Here is a 23,581-nt window from a genome sequence, read left to right as displayed (position 1 = left end):
GTAGTCTAAAAGTCCAAATTCAAGGTGTCAGCTCCAGGGGAAGGCTTTCTCTCTCTGTGGGCCTTCTCATCAATGTTCCCCCGGACTAGGATCTTCTCCACGCAGGGACCCTGGGTCCAAAGGACACGCTCTGCTCCTGGCATTGCTTTTTCAGTGGTATGAGGTCCCCCTGTCTCTCTGCTTGCTTCTGTCTTTTATATCTCAGGAGATTGCCGAGGACGCAATTCAATTTTGTACTTTGAGTCCTGCCTTACTAACACAACTGCCACCCATCCTCGCTTATTAATTTCATAGAGGCAGGATTTACAACATACAGGAAAATCACACAATGCCAGGAATCATGGCCCAGTCAAATTGATACACATGTTTTTTGGGGGACATAATTCAATCCATGACATACCCCCCTTTTTTTTTTTTAAACTAAGAAGATATATAGATAGATATATATACTGTTACTAGTTTACTTAATATCTTATATGATCTATTTCATTTAGTGGCTATGTACTATTCCATTGTATGGATATGCCATGATTTATTTAATCATTTATTCAGCAAATATTTATTGAGGTCTTACTGTGTATCAGGCTTTGTGCTAGACTCTGAAATTAGAGCATTGAACAAGACAATATCTCTGTTGTCATGGAGTGTATATTATTTCTGTTTGGAAGCTACATGAATCATGTTGGGTGGGGAAGAACCCTCTAAGAAGGTAACATTTGAGCGAAGATCCGAGGAAGTGAGAGAGAAGGTGTCTTAGGCTGGGTTCTCTAGTGAAGCAAAACCAGTAAAGTGTATAAATATATATAGAGAGACATTTATATCAAACAAACAGCTCATGCGATTGTAGAGGCTGGAATGTCCCAAGTCCGTGGATCAGGATACAGGCTTCTCCTGATTCAGGTAGCTACAGGGGCTGGCGAAGCCAAGATCGGCAGGTCGGAAAGTAGGACTCTTGCTTACAGGCTGTGAATATCGACGAATCCCAAGATTGGCAGGCAAGGCTGTAAGGCTTCTCCTGATTCATGTAGCTGCAGGGGCTGGCGAACCCAAGATTGACAGGTCAGAGAGCAGGGCTCCACTCACAGGCTGTGAAAATCGACGAATCCCAAGATCAGCAGATAAGCTGACAGCTCAAGTCCCAGTTCAGGGCATCAGCTCCAGGAGAAGGCTTTCTCTCTCTTTCGGCTCTGGAGGAAGGTCCTTGTGATGCATCAGCCTTCCCTTGGTCTGGGAGTATCTCAGCACAGGAATCTCAGGTCCAAAAAGATATGCTCTGCTCCCAGCACTTCTTTCTTGGTGCTTTGAGGTCCCCGTGTCTCTTATGCCCACTTTTCTCTTTTATATCTCGAAAGAGATTGGCTTAAGACACTATTTTTGTAGACCCCATCAATATAACTGCCACTAATCCATCTTATTACATCATAGTGATAGAATATACAACACATAGGGAAATCACATCAGATGAAAAAATGGTAGACAATCATACAATACTGGGAATCATGACCTAGCCAAGTTGACAGATATTTTGGGTGGACACAAATCAATCCATGGCAGAAGGCCATGTGAAGATCTAGGGGGAAAACATTCTAGGGAATAGCAAGCGCAGAGGCCCTGAGGTGAAAGTATGCTTATTGTGTTCAAATAATAGTGAGGAGGCCAGTATGGCTAGAAGAAAATAAGGAAGAAGGGAAGAGTGGGACTTGTTGCAGATGTGGCCAAGAGCCAGATCATGAAGGGCTTGTAGACCATAGTAAGCAGGTTGTATTTTAAGTACAATAGGAAACTGTTGCAGGCCTTTAGGGTGCTCTCCTGTCATGTATTCAGTTTTTTCCAATTTTATAAAAAACACTGCTGTAGTGAATGTTATTGTACACTACTGTAATTTTTTAATAGAATGAAGTTCTAGAAGTTTTTTTGGTTACCAGGCACGTACACCTAAAATTTTGAGAGATGATGCTAGATTGTCTTCCAGAAGGGTTGTATTATTTTTTACTCTCAGTAACAGTATATGAGAATGACATTTCTTTTCCCACAATGGATATTATTAGTCTTTTAATCATAGTGAATCAGACAGGTGAAAATTTGTATATATCATTTAATTGTATTTCTTTAAGTATTCGTGAGCTTGAACATCATTTTATATTCTTATTGAATATTTGTGTATCTTCTAAGTATGTATTTGTATTATATGTATATCTTCTGTGAATTCTGTTAGTATGTGAAATTTCTTTTTATTATAGCTGACTAGTTTAAACATAAAAATGGAATTTATTGTAAGGATATTGGTTAGTTTTTGGACTCTAAAGACGAGGTAAACAATTAAGCCTTGGGAAGAGGGGGAACCAGGGCAGCTCTTGTATCTCAGCAGCAGGGACTTGTGAACTCCCAGATTCCTTCTTTCTTAGTTCAGAATTCCCAATTATCAGGATTTACATCAGGTTCAGTCAGCTTTTGTTAGATTGTCAGCATTACATAGGACAGATTTTGGTACTAGGGGTCCACTCTCATATTGTGGGCATTTTCCTGAGAAGGATCATGAGAATCATTTTCCTGAGAAAGATCATTGGAAAGAAACATCATTGGAAATACCCACACCATAAATCTGTTATTTCCTTTTTTTTTTCCTGTTGGTCTGTTTATTTTTTAATTGATTTATAAGTGCTCTTTGTATATTAGAGACATGAGCTCTTTGTCATTGGCGTTTGAATATTTTTCTTTTAACTGTGCTGTCCTTTGCCATATGGAAGTTTCATAGTTGCATCTAATCGTATCTTCCCTCTTTTTCTTTGTGGCTTTCAGGTTTTTGTCGTGCTTAGAAAGGCTCTCCCTCTTCTCCAAGATTACAAGCATACTCACCCACGTTTGCTTCTAGTAACTTTTGTGGTTTATCCTTTATGTTTAAATTTTCTATACATCTGGCATTTATTTGGATGTAAGGTATCTAAGATGTAAGGAATCTAAGTTTATTTTGCTATAAGTGGGCAGTCATTTGCCAAAGTCCATTTATCCTTTTTTTGTCTGCTGATTTGAAGTACTATATTCCATATATAACATTTTCATTAAAGCTCGGTTAGATCTATTTCTAGACTAGATCTATTGACAGTTGTAAATTTTGGTAATTTGACTTTAAAAAGATCTTACTGTCAGTTGTTTACCTCCTCTTTAGAGTCCAGTGGCCTTAACAATAAGATTTGTTTTCATCTTTTACTATTGAAGAAAGTAGTAATTTTGTCTATCTGAGACAACGTCAAGAATCCATTTAATGGAATATTTTCCACTATTAAGGGCACCTCTTCAGTATTTATAAAAAACAAGATTTAAGGGTATACTGTGATGGAATACAGAATATACAATGAAAACATGTAGAATTATTCAGTTCTACATTTTACCTTACACACTTGCCATATTTGGTTTTTATATTTTTCACTATAAATGTAATACTTATTTTCTGTAAAGAAAAGAACTTAGAAGCAAGAAGAAGAAAATGGAAATCATTCACAATCCCATTGGGTAAAAATAATAACAATGAAATCTTGTTAACCAGACTAAATAACAGAAAACTATTTTTCCACCTAGATACAAAACGAAATCATACTGTACATACTGTTTTCTAGTCTTTTTTCTTTTTTGCTATCCACTAGGTTGTGAACATTTTTCATGTCATTAAATATTCTATATTGTTTTAGGTGACTTTCTACTTAATTTTTGAATAATTTTGCATTAAAATTCACAGAATATTCTTCAATTTTTTTATTATTGACTCGGTATGGTAAGTTAGGGGTTGATTTGTAATTTTTTTTTTTTTGCATTAAAACAAAAATTTTCTTTTTTTTTATTGTACTTCAGCTGAAGGCTTACAGAACAAATAGTTTCTCATGAAACAGTAGTACACATTGTAAAACAAAAATTTTTAATGTAATTTTTAAGAATACTCGTTTGGCCAGAAGTTGTGGATGATTTCTTTCAAAGATCTTCTTTAACATTTTAAGTTGAGAATTTATAGGAATTAACATTTTTATAGTATTTATACTCATTTTTATTCAGTGCATTCTTACAGGGTAGTGTTAATAAATGGTAACTGTTTAGAAATTAATGTTTAAGGAATGAAAATTTATTAAAATTTAAGGGTGTGTTACAATAGAAGTAAGTTAGGGATGGGGAGTGTTCTAAAATTATTCCACATATAGTAATTGTGTATGGTAAAGATTACTGTGTATAGTAAAGATTATTCTTTATTCTTTACATCTTTCCCCTTCCTTTTAGGAACTTTAATGGAATTGGGTATCTCCCCAATTGTAACATCTGGTTTGATTATGCAGTTGTTAGCTGGAGCCAAAATCATTGAAGTTGGAGATACACCCAAAGATAGAGCTCTATTCAATGGAGCCCAGAAACGTGAGCATTAAATTGTATACAATTAAAGAGGCCTTTCCAGATTTAAGAATGTTTACAATAAAGATTTTTTTTCTTTCTTTCTTTTTTTAATTATTTACTTTTTGTTGTTGAGAATATACACAGCAGAACATACACCAATTCAGTTTCTACATGTACAAATTCAGTGACATTGATTACAGTCTTCGAGTTGTGCAAACAACCTCGCCTTCCTTTTCTTAGTTTTCCTCCCCCATTAACATAAACTCACTGCCCCTTAAGTTTCCTATCTAATCTTTCAAGTTGCTGTTGTCAGTTTGATCTTATATTGATACATCTTAAAAGAGCATAAAGCTCAAGGGTAAAGATGTTTTTCTGTAGCTTTTTTTGTCTTTGGTTGTAAGCATGTACTCCTTTTTCCCCCCTAATTTTTGTCAGTATTTGGTATGATTATTACAATTGGGCAAGCCATTGTGTATGTCATGACTGGCATGTACGGGGATCCTGCTGAAATGGGTGCTGGAATCTGTCTCCTTATCATTATTCAGGTAAGAAATTATATTTCTTCATATCAGATAACAAAACAATTTGTTCCTTTTTTTCCTAACAACTCTTTAAGTAACTGATGTATTCATTTTATTATTTTTGAATTATTTGACTTAATTATAACATTTTGATTATTAAAGTGACATAAATTGTGTTGATGTAAATAAGAATTTATTTGAATAGCCTCGTGGCTATGTAATACAGAGAATTATGGATATTTCATTGATTCTGAGATGCACATTTTTCACATTTTGATGTCTCTGAAATCAGGATGTTTTCTTACAGTTGATACTGTCTTACTATCACTGTCAATCAGATGCAGTTATGGCATATTTTTCATTGCCTGTGCATGTGTGTCAGCTTGGTCATAGTTGTTGCTATTGTCGTTACATCACTTGTGCACTGCTGGTACAACATGTATCGAGTTTAATTTCTGTTGAAGATGTCTTCAAAAGAGTCTGCTGTGATTTGTTACTGAAATGACACATTGTTGTGGATACAGAAAGGCACAGAAACAGTGCAGCAAGCTTGATGATGAATGTCTGTCTAAATTTTTTTGTATGAGCAGAAAATAAAAATTCAGTGTAATAAGGTATTGTCATAATTTAATTGTAGTTTTTTTTCTTTTTGTGGTGGTGCACAGTGATGTTACAGACAATAGCATCTTAAAGTCAATGAAATACCAAATATACATATGTATATGTATTCTGTGAATTTTTTAAATGGATGCTTCGGAATGGAATTTTTCAAGGCCAACATAATTATCACTGTATTAAATACCTTACAATATGTAAAATTTGGAAGATATTTCTTTACTATATAATCCTTAAGAATTAGAGAGGTTACCCAGACTGGATTGTACTTAAGCTATATAATATTTATTGGATTTTGAAGAGATTTAAGTTAATAAATACTAGAGGGTGTAGAGTCCTGGTTATCTTGGAAATTTCTCTTTCTTGTTCATTGTATGAAATTAGGATTAATTTAGGATTTTTTTTTTTTTTGTAACAGTTGAAAGAAGAATTTTTTAAATAAAACGAAAATACACATATTGAGAAATATGACTGTCTCTGACTGGCGTGATTGGCCATTCTTTATAAGAAAACATATAGGGAGCAAATCGTAGTAAGGAGGATGTTTAGTAAGCATGATTCAGAATAAGGAAAGATAGTTTCAGAACAAGGGAAGTTAGATAGTTCAAGTACTAATTGGCATCATTAACAGTAGAGATGGCTTTTCTAATGAGATTACTTTGTCTTTTGACCAGGGCAGGAATTTTTAATGGGTTATCAGGGTCTTTGGTAGTTTTCAGAGCCCTGATGTGTTCCCATTTTAAGATAAGGTACGTTTCTTTAAGGAGCCCTGGTGGCACAGTGGTTAAGCGCTCAGCCACTAACCAAAAGGTCGGCAGTTCAAATCCACAAGGGGCTCTGCGGGAGAAAGATGTGGCAGTCTGCTTCTGCAAAGATGACAGCCTTGGAAACTTTATGCAGCAGTTCTACTCTGTCCTACAGGGTCGCTATGAGTCAGACTTGACAGCAAGGGGTTTACATTTCTTTAAAGAATGACATTGTCCTATTTTCCCATTTAACAAAACACTTGATGGGCCAATTTATATTGGAAATTAGAGGAAAAAGAGGTGCAACCGATTGGTATAGAAGATACTCTGATTTTAACATCTTTCAATGCTTAGGACTTTTTCGTATAACTTTTGGCATTGTTGAGGATACTAATAAACCAATTATTGCCTTATGTTTTGTTTCTTTATAGCATTTACTTTTATAACCTATATTTTAGAATAACCCTGATTTTTAAGACACTCAAAATTGGCATCTAGCTCTTAAAAACATTATGGATCAGTAAAAATTTTCTAGTATTTTAGTAAGGATATATTTACACTCTTAAAAAACCTCAACTGAGCAGTTCTCGGTTGAAGTATTGACTTCTTACAGAGATTTAAATGGCTATAAAATAGAGTTAAGCTGTTTTAATTTTTTTTTCAATATTAAGAAATCCAAGAATACTTGTATCCCAAGAATAAAACAAGGAAAGTGGATATGTGCTACTTTGTTTACATAAATTTTGATATACAAATATTTAATATTTTAATTTTGGTTAGTTATTCTAGTGTTAATGGATAAAGAAGCATGTCGTGTTTGATCGTAGGTTAGTAGTGACCCCATTGTGTTTTTTTGTAGCATTGTTAACGTTGAAAATACCTGGATAACCTGAATAGATGTGATTGGATTAGTGTTATTTTCACCTAGATAGGTTTTCAAAACTGTTTGCTTGCTATTATGTATAGATAGTATCTCTCACCTTAATTGTTGCTTCATTTACACGGCCAGTGTTTTCAGTGTTTTTCAACTAGTGAGTTTTAAAATCTAAATAGTGGGTCTTGAGTAACATTAAAAAAAAAGAATAGAAAATATCAGCATGCCTGGCACGTAGTAAAAGTAAGTACTGTTTTGTTAAACTAAGTTGTTTGTGTTGTGTGTACGTGTGTGCTGTGCATACACCTACGTGCATATACAAAGTTGAAATGTAAAGTGTTGTTTTTATACCCATGTTAGAGATTCATATATGCTGTATATTCTGCATGAACATGCAGTTAGTATTCTGTTCTTATCAGTGTTCTAGTCAGTGAGATGCTGTAACTGCCTGTTTCTCAAACCGTTTTCGTAGACATGCATCCTTTTTATTGTCCTTTACCTTATTCCCTTAATTATTGAAACCATTTCTCTTTTAGGTTTCTCTAATTCCCTTCTTCCATCAGGAGAGCATAAGACTTTGATTTTTACAGGATGTGTATGAATCACTAAATAATCTGACATTACTCTGAACAGGGGGTCTGGAGAATTCTAGTTGTTTCAGATGTGCCCATATGACTTTGGACAAGTCACTTAGTCAGAAGCCCGTGATGATACTTTTGGTTGGCTGATTGTTCACAGACAGCTATTATTCCCTACAGTGGGATGGCTTTCTGTATTTACAGTTGGAAGTATTTATTTACTCATTACATAATTGTGGTCAGAATAAAGTCAGCAAGTCCTAACTTCTCTGTTATTTTGTCAAAATGTCAAACTTGGTTTTTAAGCAGTGAGGGATCGGCATGAGCTCTCTTAATTGAGAATTGTACCCTTTTCCAGTCCATTGAGAGTCAAGCAAAAAGACTAAGTAGACAAGTTAGGCTCTGTACAACCATTGAAATGACAGAGAAGGAGAAAAAAAACAAACCAAAACAAAACACTATGTAAGGTAAGCATGCTTAGAATGGTATAATGTAGTTAGTTTGCTCTCTCTTCTAACAGGTGATATTGGGTAAAGTGAGTAAATAATGAGGGTGGGAGACTTGAGAGCTGGGAGGAATGGAAGTGGCATTTCCTAGCTTCAGTAGGAGGGTGTCTTTAAAGTGGGGACATGTGGGAGATTGGGGGCATAGAAGCATATTTTCTTCCCCTTTTGATTAGGTTACTGAAGTGCGGGGAAGGAGTCATATGACTGAGGAGGTCACTTGCAAGGCTATGGATTGTTTTTAATTGATGCATGCTTTTACAGAAATGTCTTCTCCAAGAAGAAAATTAAGAATTTTCAATATCGTAAATTAAAGTTAGTATGCTTTTTTTTTTTTTAATTATGAGTTTAAGAACCTGGTAAACTCGTAACTCTTCAAGTTTACATTTAGTCCTTGTCACTATATGTATAGAATGCATTTTTACATTGTTATAATCTTTGTACACATTAATTTGTGTTTTCCTTTTTGATCTATATATGTTATACTTTAAAAAATGTATCTAGTTCACTTATTTGTTCTTTAATGGCAGTACACAATTACATCATATTATTATACCATAGTTCATTTGGCCTTTCACTTACTTGGAGGTACTTGGAATGTTTTCAGATTCTTGCTATCATAAATTCTACAGTCATGAACATTTTTTGTTTTAGGTGCTTTTTAAAGGTCTTTATTTAAACATTGTAAGGGATGCTATTCAGATGGTGTACAAATATACTTTAAAAGTTGAAATGTCTGCTTTATAATGTAACACTATTTTCAATCCCCTGATTTTCAGAATTGGCTTCTCTCTAAACTAAAGCAGGTTAAAAAATACAGATAGTCATAATAGTGATATTAGATTTTAATGTTAAAAATGCCCATACTTTGAAAATAGTCAATGGTGTTCATCTTCCCCCTTTCTTGAATTTATTCTTGCTTCAGCTTACTTGCCTTTCTTTCCCCACAGTTGTTTGTTGCTGGTTTGATTGTGCTGCTGTTAGATGAGCTGCTACAGAAGGGTTACGGCTTGGGGTCTGGTATTTCCCTCTTTATTGCCACGAACATCTGTGAAACCATTGTCTGGAAGGCCTTTAGTCCCACTACCATTAACACTGGCAGAGGTACATTGCGTAGTGACTGCAACTGCATGAGTTTGCTGGATGTATGCTGAAAACTAATACATAGTATACAGTACATGCCTCTAGATATGCTGATTTGCTATCCCAGGGAACAACTAATGCTAACTGCTCAAAAGTTAATAAGCAGAGATTTGTGGAGTATGAAATAATACTTAAAAAAAAAAAATCTGAATTTCAGCCTTTGCTCATTTAAAACTTCAGTGGTTGCAAACAGATATTTAAAATTTTGTTTGTTAACCTTGCTTAAGCCGTTGCTGCATAAGTCATTTATTTGACCAATTTCAACATTCCTAGGATAAATAAACTGTTGGATTTAGATTTTTTAGATGAAAAACTTTTATCATCAAGGAAGACTAATACTTTGCTTCTATTCTACTTGGCTTTGTAATAGCGCCAGAATTTTGAAATATTCTGTCTTTCCCCTTACCCATCTCCACTTCTCTCAAATGCCATCCTATATTCTTTTTGGTTAACGTGTAAACTTTGATTCCAACCTTAAGAAAATAGCAATGATGGCTTATTAATGTTCTTGATAAAATAAACTTAAAGACAAGCTTGATAGAGCAACGTGTATCTTTCGATTCTGACGTCTTCATTTGCTTTGCTGCTGCTGCTGCTCCCCTCCCCTCCCCCCCAAAAAATACTGTCTTTCCTTCCTTAAAGTAAACAAGAGGCGAATCTTTATGAACTAAATATTTGCTTTGGTTTATTCTACTTTGGCTATTTTCATCAAGAATAGTCCCTTGAGAAAACTTCAGGTTTTATGCTAAAGAAAGCTGCATTTGCCTGAATGATTAATTATTTTTAGAACCTCCACACATGGCTGTTCATAAAATAAACATTGACGAATTATTTTGACTCATATTTTCAACTGTACGCTGGAGTAACAAGGTTATTTGTTTTGACCTTTGGGAGAACTTTGGATGATGAATCCACAGTTAATTTCTATCTTGATTTATCAGGTACCGAGTTTGAGGGTGCAGTCATAGCTCTGTTTCACTTATTGGCCACCAGAACAGACAAAGTTCGAGCTTTAAGGGAGGCTTTCTACCGTCAGAATTTACCCAATCTCATGAACCTCATTGCTACAGTTTTTGTGTTTGCTGTTGTTATATATTTTCAGGTAAGCATAATCTCTTCACTGAAGTAAGGGGGTTTTGGGTTTTGTTTTGCTCTTAAGTAGAATGTCATGAAATGTTAGTGTCTAACAAGTCAGTGTTTCAAAATCTAGTCATGCAAATAATTCCATTCTTTAGACTCTAAGGTGCAAAAATATTAGTAGCTATGAAATAGAAAAAGATTTTAAAGTCTATTTGCAAGAGGAAATTTTTTTGTTAGCATAGTCCTTTCATATTCCCTGAATTTACTTGTTTTGCCTCTCTTTTCTTGATATGTATATTTTCTTTTACTCTTAATTTTTGTATTTTAGGGATTTCGAGTTGACTTGCCCATTAAGTCGGCCCGGTATCGAGGACAGTACAGTAGCTATCCCATCAAGCTCTTCTACACCTCCAACATTCCCATTATTCTGCAGTCTGCCTTAGTTTCAAACCTGTACGTTATTTCCCAGATGCTGTCCGTTCGATTTAGTGGCAACTTCTTAGTGAATTTACTAGGACAGTGGGCTGTGAGTATTTTGTTATTTATATTAAGTATTTAAAATGTATTATAATTTGCATTTCATGGTTATATTTTTACCTGAAAGAGATGAGGCATAATTGATGCAGTTGCTCTAACATTTTGAGATTCTCTTACCTATAGTAGGATTTATTATATATCTGAAAGAATTGGTGAGTGTTGTAAAACTAAGATCCGTTAAGTATTTTTTATTATTTTACTGTCTAGGAAGCATTTTTCCATCATATTTTATTTTTATTTCATTTTTAGGCTGAAGTCATAATTATTCTCATAAAAATAATCTCCTATTTTGTAATCTTATTTCACTATTTTCCACAATAATAAGATTTCATTCATGTATTGTTTTAAAGCTATTTGCTGATAATATGGAGGATAACTGGAATTAGCCTTTCCTCTCACTCCCCCTGTCACCCACCCTTGTCATGGCCAGAATGGCAATAAATTAGCTTGTGATTAACTGGACTGGAGAGAGGCATGTAATTAACTAGACCGAAGAGAGAGCAGTGTTGCTAGAAATAGAATCCAGTAAATTCTTATTTCCTTTTATAGATTCTCTTCATTGTAGCTTCTTCTGAAGCATTCCAGCCATATTGTTACTGAAGTCTGTGTTATTGTAGAATTGATTTTGATTGGTTTTAATTCTGTCATCTGACATAGAGTATTTTTCCCCCGTAAAGCTGTAGAATTATAATGTCACTTATTCCTTAGCAGAGTATTAATTCTGGAATTGGCATTTTTACCAAAGAATAGTAACTTTTTTTTTTTTTTTTAAACAATCATTAGTCTTGAAATACGATGCTTGTTCTATTCATTTATGGTAATTAATAAGCTGTCTTTGGCATTGTAAATTATAGTGACTCATGTCTTTCTCCTTTTACTGAAGGTCTTCTTTTTTTCTTTCCAACTTAAAGTTTAACAGAATAAGACAGTAACTCTTGAATGTTAATTGAAGGAGATATGATTCCTTTTATCCAAAATACTCCTTTCCCGTTTATTTAACAGATACTTGATTACCTGTTGTATTCCGGTCATTATAACTAGAAGGGGATGCAGAGGAGAATAAGGATTCTGTTCCTCCCCTCATGAGCTAACAGTCTAGCAAGAGATGCTTTTCATAGTAATGAATGCATTGAGTGGTTAGTTCTGTGTAGATTGTATTGTGATCTTCAGGTTTTTTTAATGAGAGACTTACTGGGAAATTGAATTTGTCTATAAACAGTGCTTTTGATCTGGGATTAATGATTCTGGGGCATAATAATCATTTGGAAATCATAAATTCAAAAACTAGATATTTTAATCATTCTGAGTAAACATTGCTTTCCCATCCCCTAGACCCCACAACTTTATTTAATATGAGCAAATACATGCTATTCCCATTTATATTGTAAAAATTGATAAAAATCCCATTATTACAAATACTCATTAAAGATTATGCCTTATAATAGTATTTAAACCATGTAAAATTTAGGCAATAAATTTTTTGTCTTCTGTCAATATTTCAATTGATTGCATTGTTTATTTTTATTTTTGGTGAAAATACATGTAACAAAACATACACGAACCAATTCAACAATTTTTACTTGTACAATTCAGTGACATTGGTTACATTCTTCAAGTTATGTCAGCTCCCTCAATATCCTTTTCCAAATTAATTTCACCATCATTAACACAGTGATTGCATTATTAATATTTTCAAATAGAAGAATCATGCATATGGGTTTTAATTTGTTGGATACTTTTATGTAGATCAGAAAATTTCAGATTCTAAATGTAATTTTGATTGTAAATGTTATTCATATCCCTGTCTTTGGGAAGTGAAGATCTTGTAGATATAATGGTGTTTGTTTTTTGAAATAGCTTTTCTGTTAATAATATATTCATAGTGTCTTACACGTAATAGATGGTCACTGTGATTTTGAGGAGCCCTGGTGGCACAGTCGTTAAGAGCTCGGCTGCTAACCAAAAGGTCAGCAGTTTGACTCCACCAGCCGCTCCTTGGAAACCCTATGGGGCATTTCTACTCTGTCCTGTAGGATCGCTGTGAGTCAGAATCGACTCGACGGTCGCGGCTTTTGGGTTTTTATGTGATCTTTGAAGGGGTGATTTTGAAGATACTAGAGGCAAAAGTAAATTCTTATGGAATCATTAGCTACAGGTTTCTGAGCTTAAAACAGGGCCATAATTTTTGAGAAATTTGAGAAGTCTAAAGATGTAGGCTTGACCATTAGGTTGATTTGTCTTTTTTGTTCTTGGTCTGTAGGATGTCAGTGGAGGAGGACCTGCTCGCTCTTACCCAGTTGGAGGCCTTTGTTATTATCTTTCTCCACCCGAGTCCATGGGTGCCATATTTGAGGATCCTGTCCATGTAGTTGTTTATATCATCTTCATGTTGGGATCATGTGCATTCTTTTCTAAGACATGGATAGAAGTGTCTGGTTCCTCTGCCAAAGATGTAAGTATTTGGTTTATTTGGGGTGAAAAAAAAATTGGAGACTGGGGAGAAACATAATTTTTAGATGTCAAAATAGTAATTGATACACTCTTTTAATTATTTTGTAATGTAAACTTTAACTCTCACATTTTTAGTGGGGCAGTGTCACACTCCTGGGGCAAAAATTAGTTCTTAGACACAATAGAGAGTCCCTGATGGAGCAGGAGAAAGGTGGGGGTACAGAACTGAGATTCTAGTAAAAAGACCAGACTTAATGGTCTGATTGAGACTGGAGGAACCCTAGAAAGCATGGCCCCCGGACTCTCTGTCAACCCAGAACTAAAACAATTCCCGAGGCCAACTCTTCAAAGATTAGACTGGACTGTGGGACCTAAAATGACACTCGGGAGGAGTGTGTCTCTTAGCTAAAGTAGATAATGAGACTAAATGGGCAGCTCCTGTCTGGAAGTGAGATGATAAGGTAGAGAGAGGGTCAGGAGCTGGTTGAATGGACATGGGGAGTCAAGGAGGAGGGTGCTGTCAAAGTACAGGGAGAGCAATTAGGTCACATAACAATGTATGTATAAATTTTTGTATGAGAGACTAACTTAAAATGTAAACTTTCACTTAAACCACAACAGTTGAGAAAAAAGAAATTAGTTCTTAGAGGATGAAAATATTACAGTGTTTTTTAGCTCTCCAAAGCTCAGCCCTATGCAACAAAATCTTACTCCTTCGTTGTTTAATTTTTCAAGTTAGGGAGATGATAATGAAACAAAGTTAAGAAACACTGGTGTAATTGTATAGTTTTGCAGCATTGTATCCTGTTTCCTCAGGCTTAAGACGGGAGTATTTTATTTGGTAGTGTGTGGAAAGCACTTCTCACAGAACCTTATAGTTAACAGAGAAATGTTAGAGTTTTATTTTAAAAGTTGTTTTTCTCTTGGCAGGTAGCTAAACAGCTTAAAGAGCAGCAAATGGTAATGAGGGGTCACAGGGATACCTCTATGGTTCATGAGCTTAATAGGTAAGGTTTTTAGATTTAATCCTTTATAGGTGAGAGAGAGCAAGTGCGTGTGTGTATACATACATACTTGCTCTTTCAATCTCTTTAATTTATCCCTAAGTGTTATTCTTCATTTGTTCAAATTCATATTTAAAGCATTTTTATACTTCACAAGAGAAAGAACGAAAATTTAACACAAAACTTGTTATCCACATCAAAATTGACATCTAAACTGTTATGTTAGTTGCAGCTATGTTCCATTCATTGCTCAGCATAGGTTTAAAATGTGGTTCTCAATGCTGACTGGCTGCACATAGAGTCACCATGAAGCTTTTAAAAAATACTGATACCCAGTTTCAGGAATTGGATTTAGTTGGTTTGGCATGGGTCCCAGGCATCAGGTTTTCACCCATTTGAAGTATACAGTTCAGTGATTTTTAGTATATTCAGAGTTGTGCAGTCATTACAATCTAATTTTAAAACATCTTCATTACCTCCAAAAGAAACTATCTTAGTTATTTAGTACTGCTGTAACAGAAATACCACAAGTGAATGGCTTTAACAAAGAGAAATTTACTCTGTCATAGTTGAGGTGGCTGGAAGTCAGAATTCACGGTGCCAACTCCAGGGGAAGGCTTTTTCTCTCTATTGGTTGTGGGGGAAGGCCCTTGTCATCAGTCTCCCCTTGGTCGAGGAGCTTCTCAATGTAGGGACTCTGGGTCCAAAGGATGCACTTTGCTCCTGGCACTGCTTTCTGGTGGTATGAGGTCCCTTGACTCTCTGCTTCTGTCTTTTATACCTCAAAAGAGATTGATTTAAGATACAATCTAATCTTGTAGATTAAGTCCTGCCTTATTAACGTAACTGCCTCTAATCCTCCCTCATCAACATCATAGAGGCAGGATTTACAGTACATAGGAAAGTCACATCAGATGACAAAATGGTGGACAATCACACAGTACTGGGAACCATGGCTAGCCAAGTTGATACACATTTTTGGGGGACACAGTTCAATCCATAACAGAAATCCTGTACCCGTTTGCAGCTATTTCCCATTCCTGCCCTACCCTCCTACCCCCTTGCTCTACGAAACCACTTGTCTACTTTCTCCTTATAGATTTGCCTATTCCAGATTTCATATAAATGAGAATCATAAAACTTGCTATTTTTTGTAAATGACTTCTTAGCATGTTTTCAGAGTTCATCCATGGTTGCAGCATGTATCAAAACTTCATACCTTCTTATGGCTGAGTAACATCCCAGTGTGTAGATATACCACTTTTTATCTGTTCATCAGTGGATAGAAATTGGGGTTGTTTCCATTTTTTGGCTATTATGAGTAATGCTGTTATGAATACACGTGTACAAGTTTTGTATGGATGTGTTTTCATCGCTAGGAGCAGAAGTGTTGGGTCATGTAATAACTGTTTAACATCTTAAACTTTCCAAAGTGGCTTCATCATTTACATTCCTAATAGCAATGATGGAGGGTTCCAGTTGCTACATATTCTCACCCACACTGGTTATTGTCTTTATTTTAGCCATCCTAATGGGTGTGGAGTGGCATCTCATTGTGGTTTTGATGTGCTTTTTCCTGATGACTAATGATGTGGAGCATCTTTTCATGTGTCTATTGGCCGTTTTTGTATCTTCTTTGGAGAAACCTCTATTCAGATACTTAGCCCATTTTTTAATTGGGTTGTTATTGAGTTGTAAGAATTTTTTTAAATGTATTTTAGATAGAAGTCCTTTATCAGATATGTGAGTTGCAAACGTTTTTTCCCGTTCCATGGGTTGGCTTTTTTACTTTTTTGATGGTGTCCTTTAAGTGTTTAATATTGAGAAAGTCCAATTTATTTTTTCTCTGGTTGCTTATGCTGCTTTGGGTATTGTATCTAAGAAGCCATTGTCTAGCTTAGAGTAACAAAAATTTATTCTTGTTTTAGTCTACGAGTTTTATAGTTTCCATTCTGCATTTGGGTCTGTGATCTAAATGTTCTAGTTAATTTTTGTGTTTAGTGTGAGGTAGTGGTCTAAATTCATTCTTTTGCGTGTGGATACCCAGTTGTCTCAGCACCATTTGTTGTAAAGGCGTCAGTATTTTTATTTATTTAGAAATAGAATCCATATACCCAACAATATTCAGTCTTAGTTATTACCGTCATCCTGCCATTTGTGTTCATCTACCATCTACGATCTGCATTGCTGTTTTATTTGGGGGGGGGGTGGTTTGGGGTATTTTTTTTTTTAAAACCTCATTTTTAACAGTTACTCAGATGATTCTATCGTGCAGCTAAGGTTAAATTACTATTGAAGCATATCATAAAAATCTTGCCACATGAATTTATATATTTAGTAAGCATTTTGAAATTTACTCCTTTGTTCCACAAGAGGGAGCTGAAGGTTACTTATTTTAAAATGGTGAACATTTTAGTACTTAAATATAAATCTTGAGGATTCTTATCTTTTGCCCTAAGAATCACATATTGTCTTTCTTGGCGAGTCAGAATCATTGTCATAATCATGAAGTTTTCATTCACATGTAATTTTTTATGTACAGTCTTATCAATACTGCAGACTTGATCCTTTTTTGATTAGTTTAATTCTGCTTTAGAGAGAACCATTGTTGACAGAGCTTTGGCATATTATTGGTTCTAACTGTTGTTGCTTTTTATATATTCCAGCACTGACTGAGGATTTTTGTCTTCTAGGTACATCCCCACAGCAGCTGCATTTGGTGGTTTATGCATTGGAGCCCTGTCGGTGTTAGCCGATTTCCTAGGGGCCATTGGATCTGGCACTGGAATTCTGCTTGCAGTCACCATTATTTATCAGTATTTTGAAATATTTGTTAAGGAGCAGGCTGAAGTTGGCGGGATGGGTGCTTTGTTTTTCTAAATGTTCAAATATTTCTGTGTGTGAAAGGGAAAATATTTTGACACATTGTTTTTGTCAAATAATGCTGGTTCCCATTTTCTTCCCTCTCAGTTTTTTCTTTTCAAGTGCTAACTGCTCCATTTCTGAAATGGGCACTAAGCTAAGCCTGTGTGCAGCATTAGTACCAGCTGCCTTAAAACTAAAGTTTACATTATTTGTTCAAAATGTACATCTAGTGTTGCCTGTAATGCTGGAAACCAGTGTATCTACCTTGCTGTGTTAAATCACGACAGTGAGATGGTAACATGGATTGTTAGTTTTGCACACAACATTCAGAACACTTAATATTCCCCCACTGGTTTAAAAATAAATGTAGTTCAAATTGCCTCTTTCCAGTATTTTTGAGCTTATTTACTGAGTTCTGGAACATTTATATCTAATCTCTATTTTAGATAATTACTTTTTATACTTTTTTAACTCATAGTATCCACATTCCCTCCCCTCCTTATACCCCTTTTCCCACCCTTTTTATTTGGCCCTTCTCAAAGCAGCCACTTAGCCCATATGGGCAAAGTTAAGGTTGAGTGATGTCACTTGAAAAAACTGCTTGTAGTTACTGTTTTTCATTTTTCCTTTCTTCCCGGTGACAGCATAAACAGTGCTGTTTGACTGTATTGGCTATGCCTTCTAATTCCAGCAAGTCACTTGAGAATACTCTTTCAAGATATTATGCCCCAATTCTTTTTTTTTTTTTAACCCCTAAATAAAAGATCTAATTCTCAAGCAGTGTCTGTAGTTCAGTGGGGGTGAACAATGAGTAATTCATGCTAGGAATCTGTGTATGTTGTTGTACTTTATAGCAGCAACAAGAGTGTAAACAGTAGACAATAAACTTTTATTTAAGAAAATTGTTTCAGTTGTGTTTGAAAAATAAAGAAATCTGATATTAAATGTTTTCTAAGATTATTTGTATATGTTCATTGTATTTATACAGAATCTATCCTGAGGTCAAGTGTAATTACAGTTTAACATTTTCCTAAAATATTGAGGGATCGTGACTAATTTAACAATTCTCAATAATGTGACTAACAAACATTTGGGAAGAAACAGGAAAACCATGGTCTCATGAAAATAATATTCTAGTCTTCGTTTGAAATGCACAGTTCTTTGCAAATCCTTTTTAAAAGTATGCTTTATTTTACAAAAAAAAAAAAAAGACAATTTTTAAAAGATCCTTTTCAGTAAGATAGGAAGTACGTCTTGTTTAGCTTAATGTCACAAGCCCAAATATTGTAGGTGCAAAGCAGGTCAGATAAAGGCCGGCAGGATAGTAATGGTCAACGGGGGAACATCTAAGGGTCTCAGACCATTGTTACCAGAGAAATGTGGACCCAGTGTTACTACCTCTGATTTCTTTTTTTTTTCCCCAAGAGAAGTTGGAAATCTGTCTTTTTATATGAAATCTTCACTTTCGAAATGTTGGCAAATAAACTTTTATTAAACAGTCCCAGTAAAAACAGTGCCAGTGAAAACATCCAGTCTGCCAGTTCTAAAGCTTTAATTTCCAAAGCACAGCATTTTGATGTTTATAAATAATATAAATGGCATTAGGGCTGTGTTCTAGGATATAGCTGTCGCTTCTAAATTGCACGCTCAGGAAAAGAGAAAGGTTAAGGTTACAAAAAGAACAAAGGTCATCCTGTATTGAGGCAGATGGTAGAAGAGGCATACTTCTCTGTCGCCTTCCAGTGTAGAGAAAGATGGACCTAATCACCAGAACAAAATGTTGCTCCTCTGTCTGCATTTAAGAGGTTTCTCACGCCCATGGGGAGTGGCTTTGGAAGGGGGCTGTTTGGAAAGGCTGCTCTGTGCCAGTCTTTATGCCTTATCTCTTGATTTTGAAGTAGGATAATGACAAGGGAAATTACAGAGCTTAGTCCCTGAGAGCTCAGGGAAAAGGATTAAGGTCTTCGGAGAATTATGATACCCATGATTAGAAATAAAGTTTTAGAAAGGGTTACAGACACGGGAAGGCTGCTGTTGTTACAGCAAGTTGTCGGGGCTTAGTTTTCGTATTTACAGGGAGAGTGGATTTGAATTGATCTATTAGGTTCTATAATTCTTTCCATCCTTAAGAAGTCCAATATGACCTTGTATTTTTATTCATAAAAATATTTGTTAAGATGGTGAACCTGTAGACAAATGAACTAACTGGCAGCAGTTTTGGCATTAGTACCCTGTTTTTATCTGGAGAACCACTTTTATATTCTGAGGGGCCTGACTTAACCCCTGGATTTAGGGCTAGAAACACGATAGGGCTGGCCAATGAGAATCATCCTGAGACTTCTGTTGGAGTTATCAGGAGGAGAGCTAAACTGAAAAGACAATAATCCTGGAGCTACTAAAGGCCATAAAAGTTAACACAAGAGGAGAGCTTCATCAACAGATTGACTCAATGACCAGTAATACTGATAGAACCTTTGGATGACGGGCTTCAGGCGTAGCATGAGCCAGAAACAATCCATTTTTCCCTTTAAGATAGTTTGTACTGGCACTTTGAGGGACAGAGTAGCAGGGGCAGAGGTCTGGGGACTATGCTTTCAGGGGACATCTAGGTCAACTGGCATAATAGTTTATTAAGAAAATGTTTGGCATCCTACTTTGGTGACTGGCGTCTGGGGTCTTAAAAGCTAGCAAGCAGCCATCTAAGATGCATCAATTGGTCCCAACCCACCTGCAATAAAGGAGAATGGAGAACACCAAAGACACAATCAGCCCAAGAGACACAAAGGGCCACATAAACCAGAGACTCTATCAGCCTGAGACCAGAAGAACTAGATGGTGCCTGGCCACCACCAATGACCTCCGTGCCAGGGAACACAACAAAGTCCCTGATGGAGCAGGAGAAAGGTGGGGTGCAGAACTCACATTTTCGTAGAAAGACCAGACTTAATGGTCTGAGACTGGAGGAACCTCAGAAAGCATGGCCCCTGGACTCTCTGTCAACCCAGAACTAAAACCAACTCTTCAAAGATTAGACTGGACTAGGGGACATAAAATGATACTCGTGAAAAGTGTGCTTCTTAGCTCAAGTACATGAGTCTAAATGGGTACCTCCTGTCTGCAGGTGAGGTGAGAAGGCAGAGAGGGTCAGAAGCTGGCTTAATGGACAAGGGAAATCAGGTGGAAAGGAGGAGTGTGCTGTCACAGTATAGGGAGAGCAATTAAGGTCACATAACAATGTATAAATTTTTGTATGAGAGACTAACTTAAATTGTAAACCTTCACTTAAAGTACAATAATAAAATTTTAAAAAGAAAAGAAAAAGTTAGTATCAGGTTTCTGGTACTTGGAAACCTTGCTGGCTACACTCATGGTTTAACACCAAGACAGTAATGGCCAAAGCCATATAAATTTTATTATTTAATCGATTTCATTTTTGGAAACTTCAAGTACTTTTTGAGGTAGGGACAGAAAATCAAGATTCTAAACGTATGTGCACATGCTTAAGGTAAGGGCCTATATTTTCATTAGTCTTTTAGTATCGTGACTGGAATTGACCATTTTTTCATTACATAAAAGCTGATTCAGCTTCAGTAATTAGGTATAAATAACTGCTTATCAAGAATGTTACTCTATTGATTTTCTATCTTCTGTTACCCAGTTGAACTGCATACAGCAAATAGTTCAATTAGGACAGGCCAAGAAAATCTGTATATAGGTTTGTTTTTTTTTAAATTAAACACTAGTGCAGTAAATAGTTATCTGCATATCCTGTTATAGAATTTTATATTTGGGGCTGAGTGTTAGAATAGTTGACCTCATTTGGAATTTATGTCTATTTTCCTATAGAAATACCTTGTGTCTAGGGCTAGATTAGAAGAGTAACAGTTTTGTTTTTTAATTAGGAGGAAATATATCTGCATTTATGTTCTTTTTCATTAACATTTGGCTGGAGTTTAACAATTTCAAATGAAGGTGACAGCCTACCCGTAATCACAATTCCATACCACCACATGCATTCTCTGTTGCTTTTATTTTATGAAAAAGCTAATTTCATAACTGCATTAAACCATGTTGAATACAAAGTCTTAGTGAAGAAGGCCTGGTGGGCTTGTTTACAAAAACATATGTCTGGTATCCTTTTTGGCCTTAAAATTTCAGGAAGGGCACTTCAAATGGCTTAGTATTTGCATGTTTCAACGCCAGAGCATAGGAATAGACTTTGGCATCCACTGTTAGGTGTTCTTCAGCTACTAGAGCTACAGGAAGCAAAGAATAAAAGTTAGATAATGCAATTAACAGAGGATAATACCCTTTTTATCATTCAATCAATATCTACAGAGCAAAGTTCCTATGCGAGATGCTGGTGATATCAGCAGTCAACAGGACATTTTCTGCCAAGGATCTTAATCTGGTGGTGGAATAAAGGATATAAAAGTGAGATTTCAGTCCCAGCATGAGACAAGAACAAGAAGAAAAAAAAAACAAGATTAAAGACAAGGGCACATATTTATCAGAGACAATGATTTCACTTTTTAAAACAGCAAAGCCTTTAAGTTTATAGATCCAATTGCTATACCTTCGTAGTTCACTGTAATGCTCTGTTACTCTGAAACTAAATGGTTATACAATATCTTACTTAGGGATTTATGTGTCTTTTCCACTGGCAGGGAATACGCATTTTCTCCATGCAAGTTAAAACTGTGTGTATGGTAGGACTGAAATTATACTACCAAGAATGAGGCCTCAGACTCTTATTACAAAAGATGGAGGTTGTCAGACTTCTGTCTGTAGTTTTCCTAGCTACTTGTTGAGAACACGCTGAGACATTTTGATCCTTGAAGGCATGGATCAGGTACTACTCATCATGCATGGCAGATGCTGAGTTGTGTCCAATGCTTTTTATAGCAAACCAAACTTAAAATATTTTCCTCACAACTTCTCAAACGTTACTTGTTGAATAAATGATTTGATTACTATATTCTGATTCTAGTAAAGCTAGGCAAACTGTGCTTTTATCCCTCTCTCTTTATATATCTCTCTCCCCCTTCCTTCCTTTCTCTCTACCTCCAGCTCTCTCCATTTTCCCCCTCTTCTAAGACCAGAAAGGAAGTTAGGTGGAAGGGAGAAGAAAAAGCTTCTATAAAAGGATACTCTTCTAATACAGAAAAATAATATAAACACATGGCATATAGCCCAGCCACCACCAATGACTGCCCTGACAGGGAACACAACAGAGAGCTCCTGATGGAGCAGGAGAAAAGCAGGGTACAGAACTCAAATTCTAGTAAAAAGACCAGACTTAATGGTCTGAGACTGGAGGGACCCCAGAAGACGTGGCCCCCGGACTCTGTTAGCCCAGAATTGAAACCATTCCCGAAGCCAACTCTTTAGACATAGAATAGACTGGACTATGGGATATAAAATGATACTTGTGTGGAGAGTGCTTCTTAGCTCAAGTAGATACACAAGACTAAATGGGCAGCTCCTGTCCGGAGGTGAGATGAGAAGGCAAAAAGGGGCAGGAGCTGGCTGAATGGACATGGGAAACCTGGAGTGTGCTGTCACATTATAGGGAGAGCAACTAGGGTGACATAGCAACGTGTGTATAAATTTTTGTATGAGAAACTAACTTGAACTGTAAACTTTTTCACTTAAAGCACAATTAAAATAAAAGAAAAAGAAAAAAAATATGGCATATAACATGTAAGCATTTGTGTTCCGAGTTGCTCTGCATACATTATCCCATTTAATTTTACTCGCACCTCGTCAGAGGTAGGAGCTATTATTGTTCTGTTTGATGAGAAAAGTTCAGAGAAGACTGGCTATTAACTAACCAATAACTAAGAACTAATCATGGTCAGCAAGCCTCAAACCCAGTGGGGCCTGTCAGACTCAAAGGTGTATTGTCTATTACAGATAGCCATGGCTTTCTCTGAATAAATGCCTAATTAATACAGTTAATAAAGGATAATAGCCCTTTATGGCAATCCTTCAGTGTTATTATTCTAACTCTGAGATCATGAGGTGGATTTTACCTTAGGTCTAGTTTTTAAAAAGATAAAGTAGGAATCGAAGCTATCTGGAAATCTATGTCTTCAGTATAGTATCTCCTCATGTGGTTGTATGGAGCTTTACAATCAAAGGACATCTGTCCACATACTTATTACTTTACAAAAGCCCTATGAGATGGGCTAGCCAGGCATTACACAATGTAACTACACGACCAGTGATTTACTAGCCACACAGCTAGTTAGTTTGGTTCATTATATCAGCATATCACACTTAGTATA

At 35.8% G+C, this 23,581-nt stretch overlaps 2 protein-coding genes across 6 annotated transcripts in view; one reads left to right on the top strand and one right to left on the bottom strand.

Moving 5' to 3' along the window:
- The window catches only part of SEC61A2 (SEC61 translocon subunit alpha 2), a 30,332-nt gene extending 11,831 nt beyond the window's left edge, over positions 1 to 18,501 (top strand). Inside the window, exons 5-12 of one of the 2 annotated variants that reach the window (XM_023734369.1) lie at positions 4,264 to 4,395; positions 4,810 to 4,919; positions 9,162 to 9,315; positions 10,296 to 10,456; positions 10,763 to 10,960; positions 13,232 to 13,423; positions 14,353 to 14,429; positions 17,120 to 18,501. In XM_023734369.1, the coding sequence (XP_023590137.1) occupies positions 4,264 to 4,395; positions 4,810 to 4,919; positions 9,162 to 9,315; positions 10,296 to 10,456; positions 10,763 to 10,960; positions 13,232 to 13,423; positions 14,353 to 14,429; positions 17,120 to 17,306 (1,211 nt within the window). In that variant the 3' untranslated portion in view covers positions 17,307 to 18,501. The remainder of the gene's footprint in view (positions 1 to 4,263; positions 4,396 to 4,809; positions 4,920 to 9,161; positions 9,316 to 10,295; positions 10,457 to 10,762; positions 10,961 to 13,231; positions 13,424 to 14,352; positions 14,430 to 17,119) is intronic. The other variant, XM_023734368.1, reaches the window with a different exon arrangement.
- A 2,017-nt stretch (positions 18,502 to 20,518) lies between these two features.
- NUDT5 (nudix hydrolase 5) overlaps positions 20,519 to 23,581 on the bottom strand; it is a 28,300-nt gene continuing 25,237 nt past the window's right edge. For 2 of the 4 annotated variants that reach the window (XM_004379684.3, XM_023734365.1), the window contains exon 10: positions 21,310 to 21,547. In XM_004379684.3, coding sequence (XP_004379741.1) covers positions 21,438 to 21,547 — 110 coding nt within the window. In that variant the 3' untranslated portion in view covers positions 21,310 to 21,437. Of the gene's footprint in view, positions 21,700 to 23,581 lie in introns of all 4 variants that reach the window. The other 2 variants (XM_023734366.1, XM_023734367.1) reach the window with 2 other exon arrangements.

The sequence above is a fragment of the Trichechus manatus genome, unplaced genomic scaffold, assembly GCF_000243295.1.
Source record: "Trichechus manatus latirostris isolate Lorelei unplaced genomic scaffold, TriManLat1.0 scaffold00067, whole genome shotgun sequence".
In the NCBI taxonomy this organism is placed as follows: Eukaryota; Metazoa; Chordata; class Mammalia; order Sirenia; family Trichechidae; genus Trichechus; species Trichechus manatus.
This window is presented reverse-complemented; position numbering and strand designations above follow the sequence as displayed.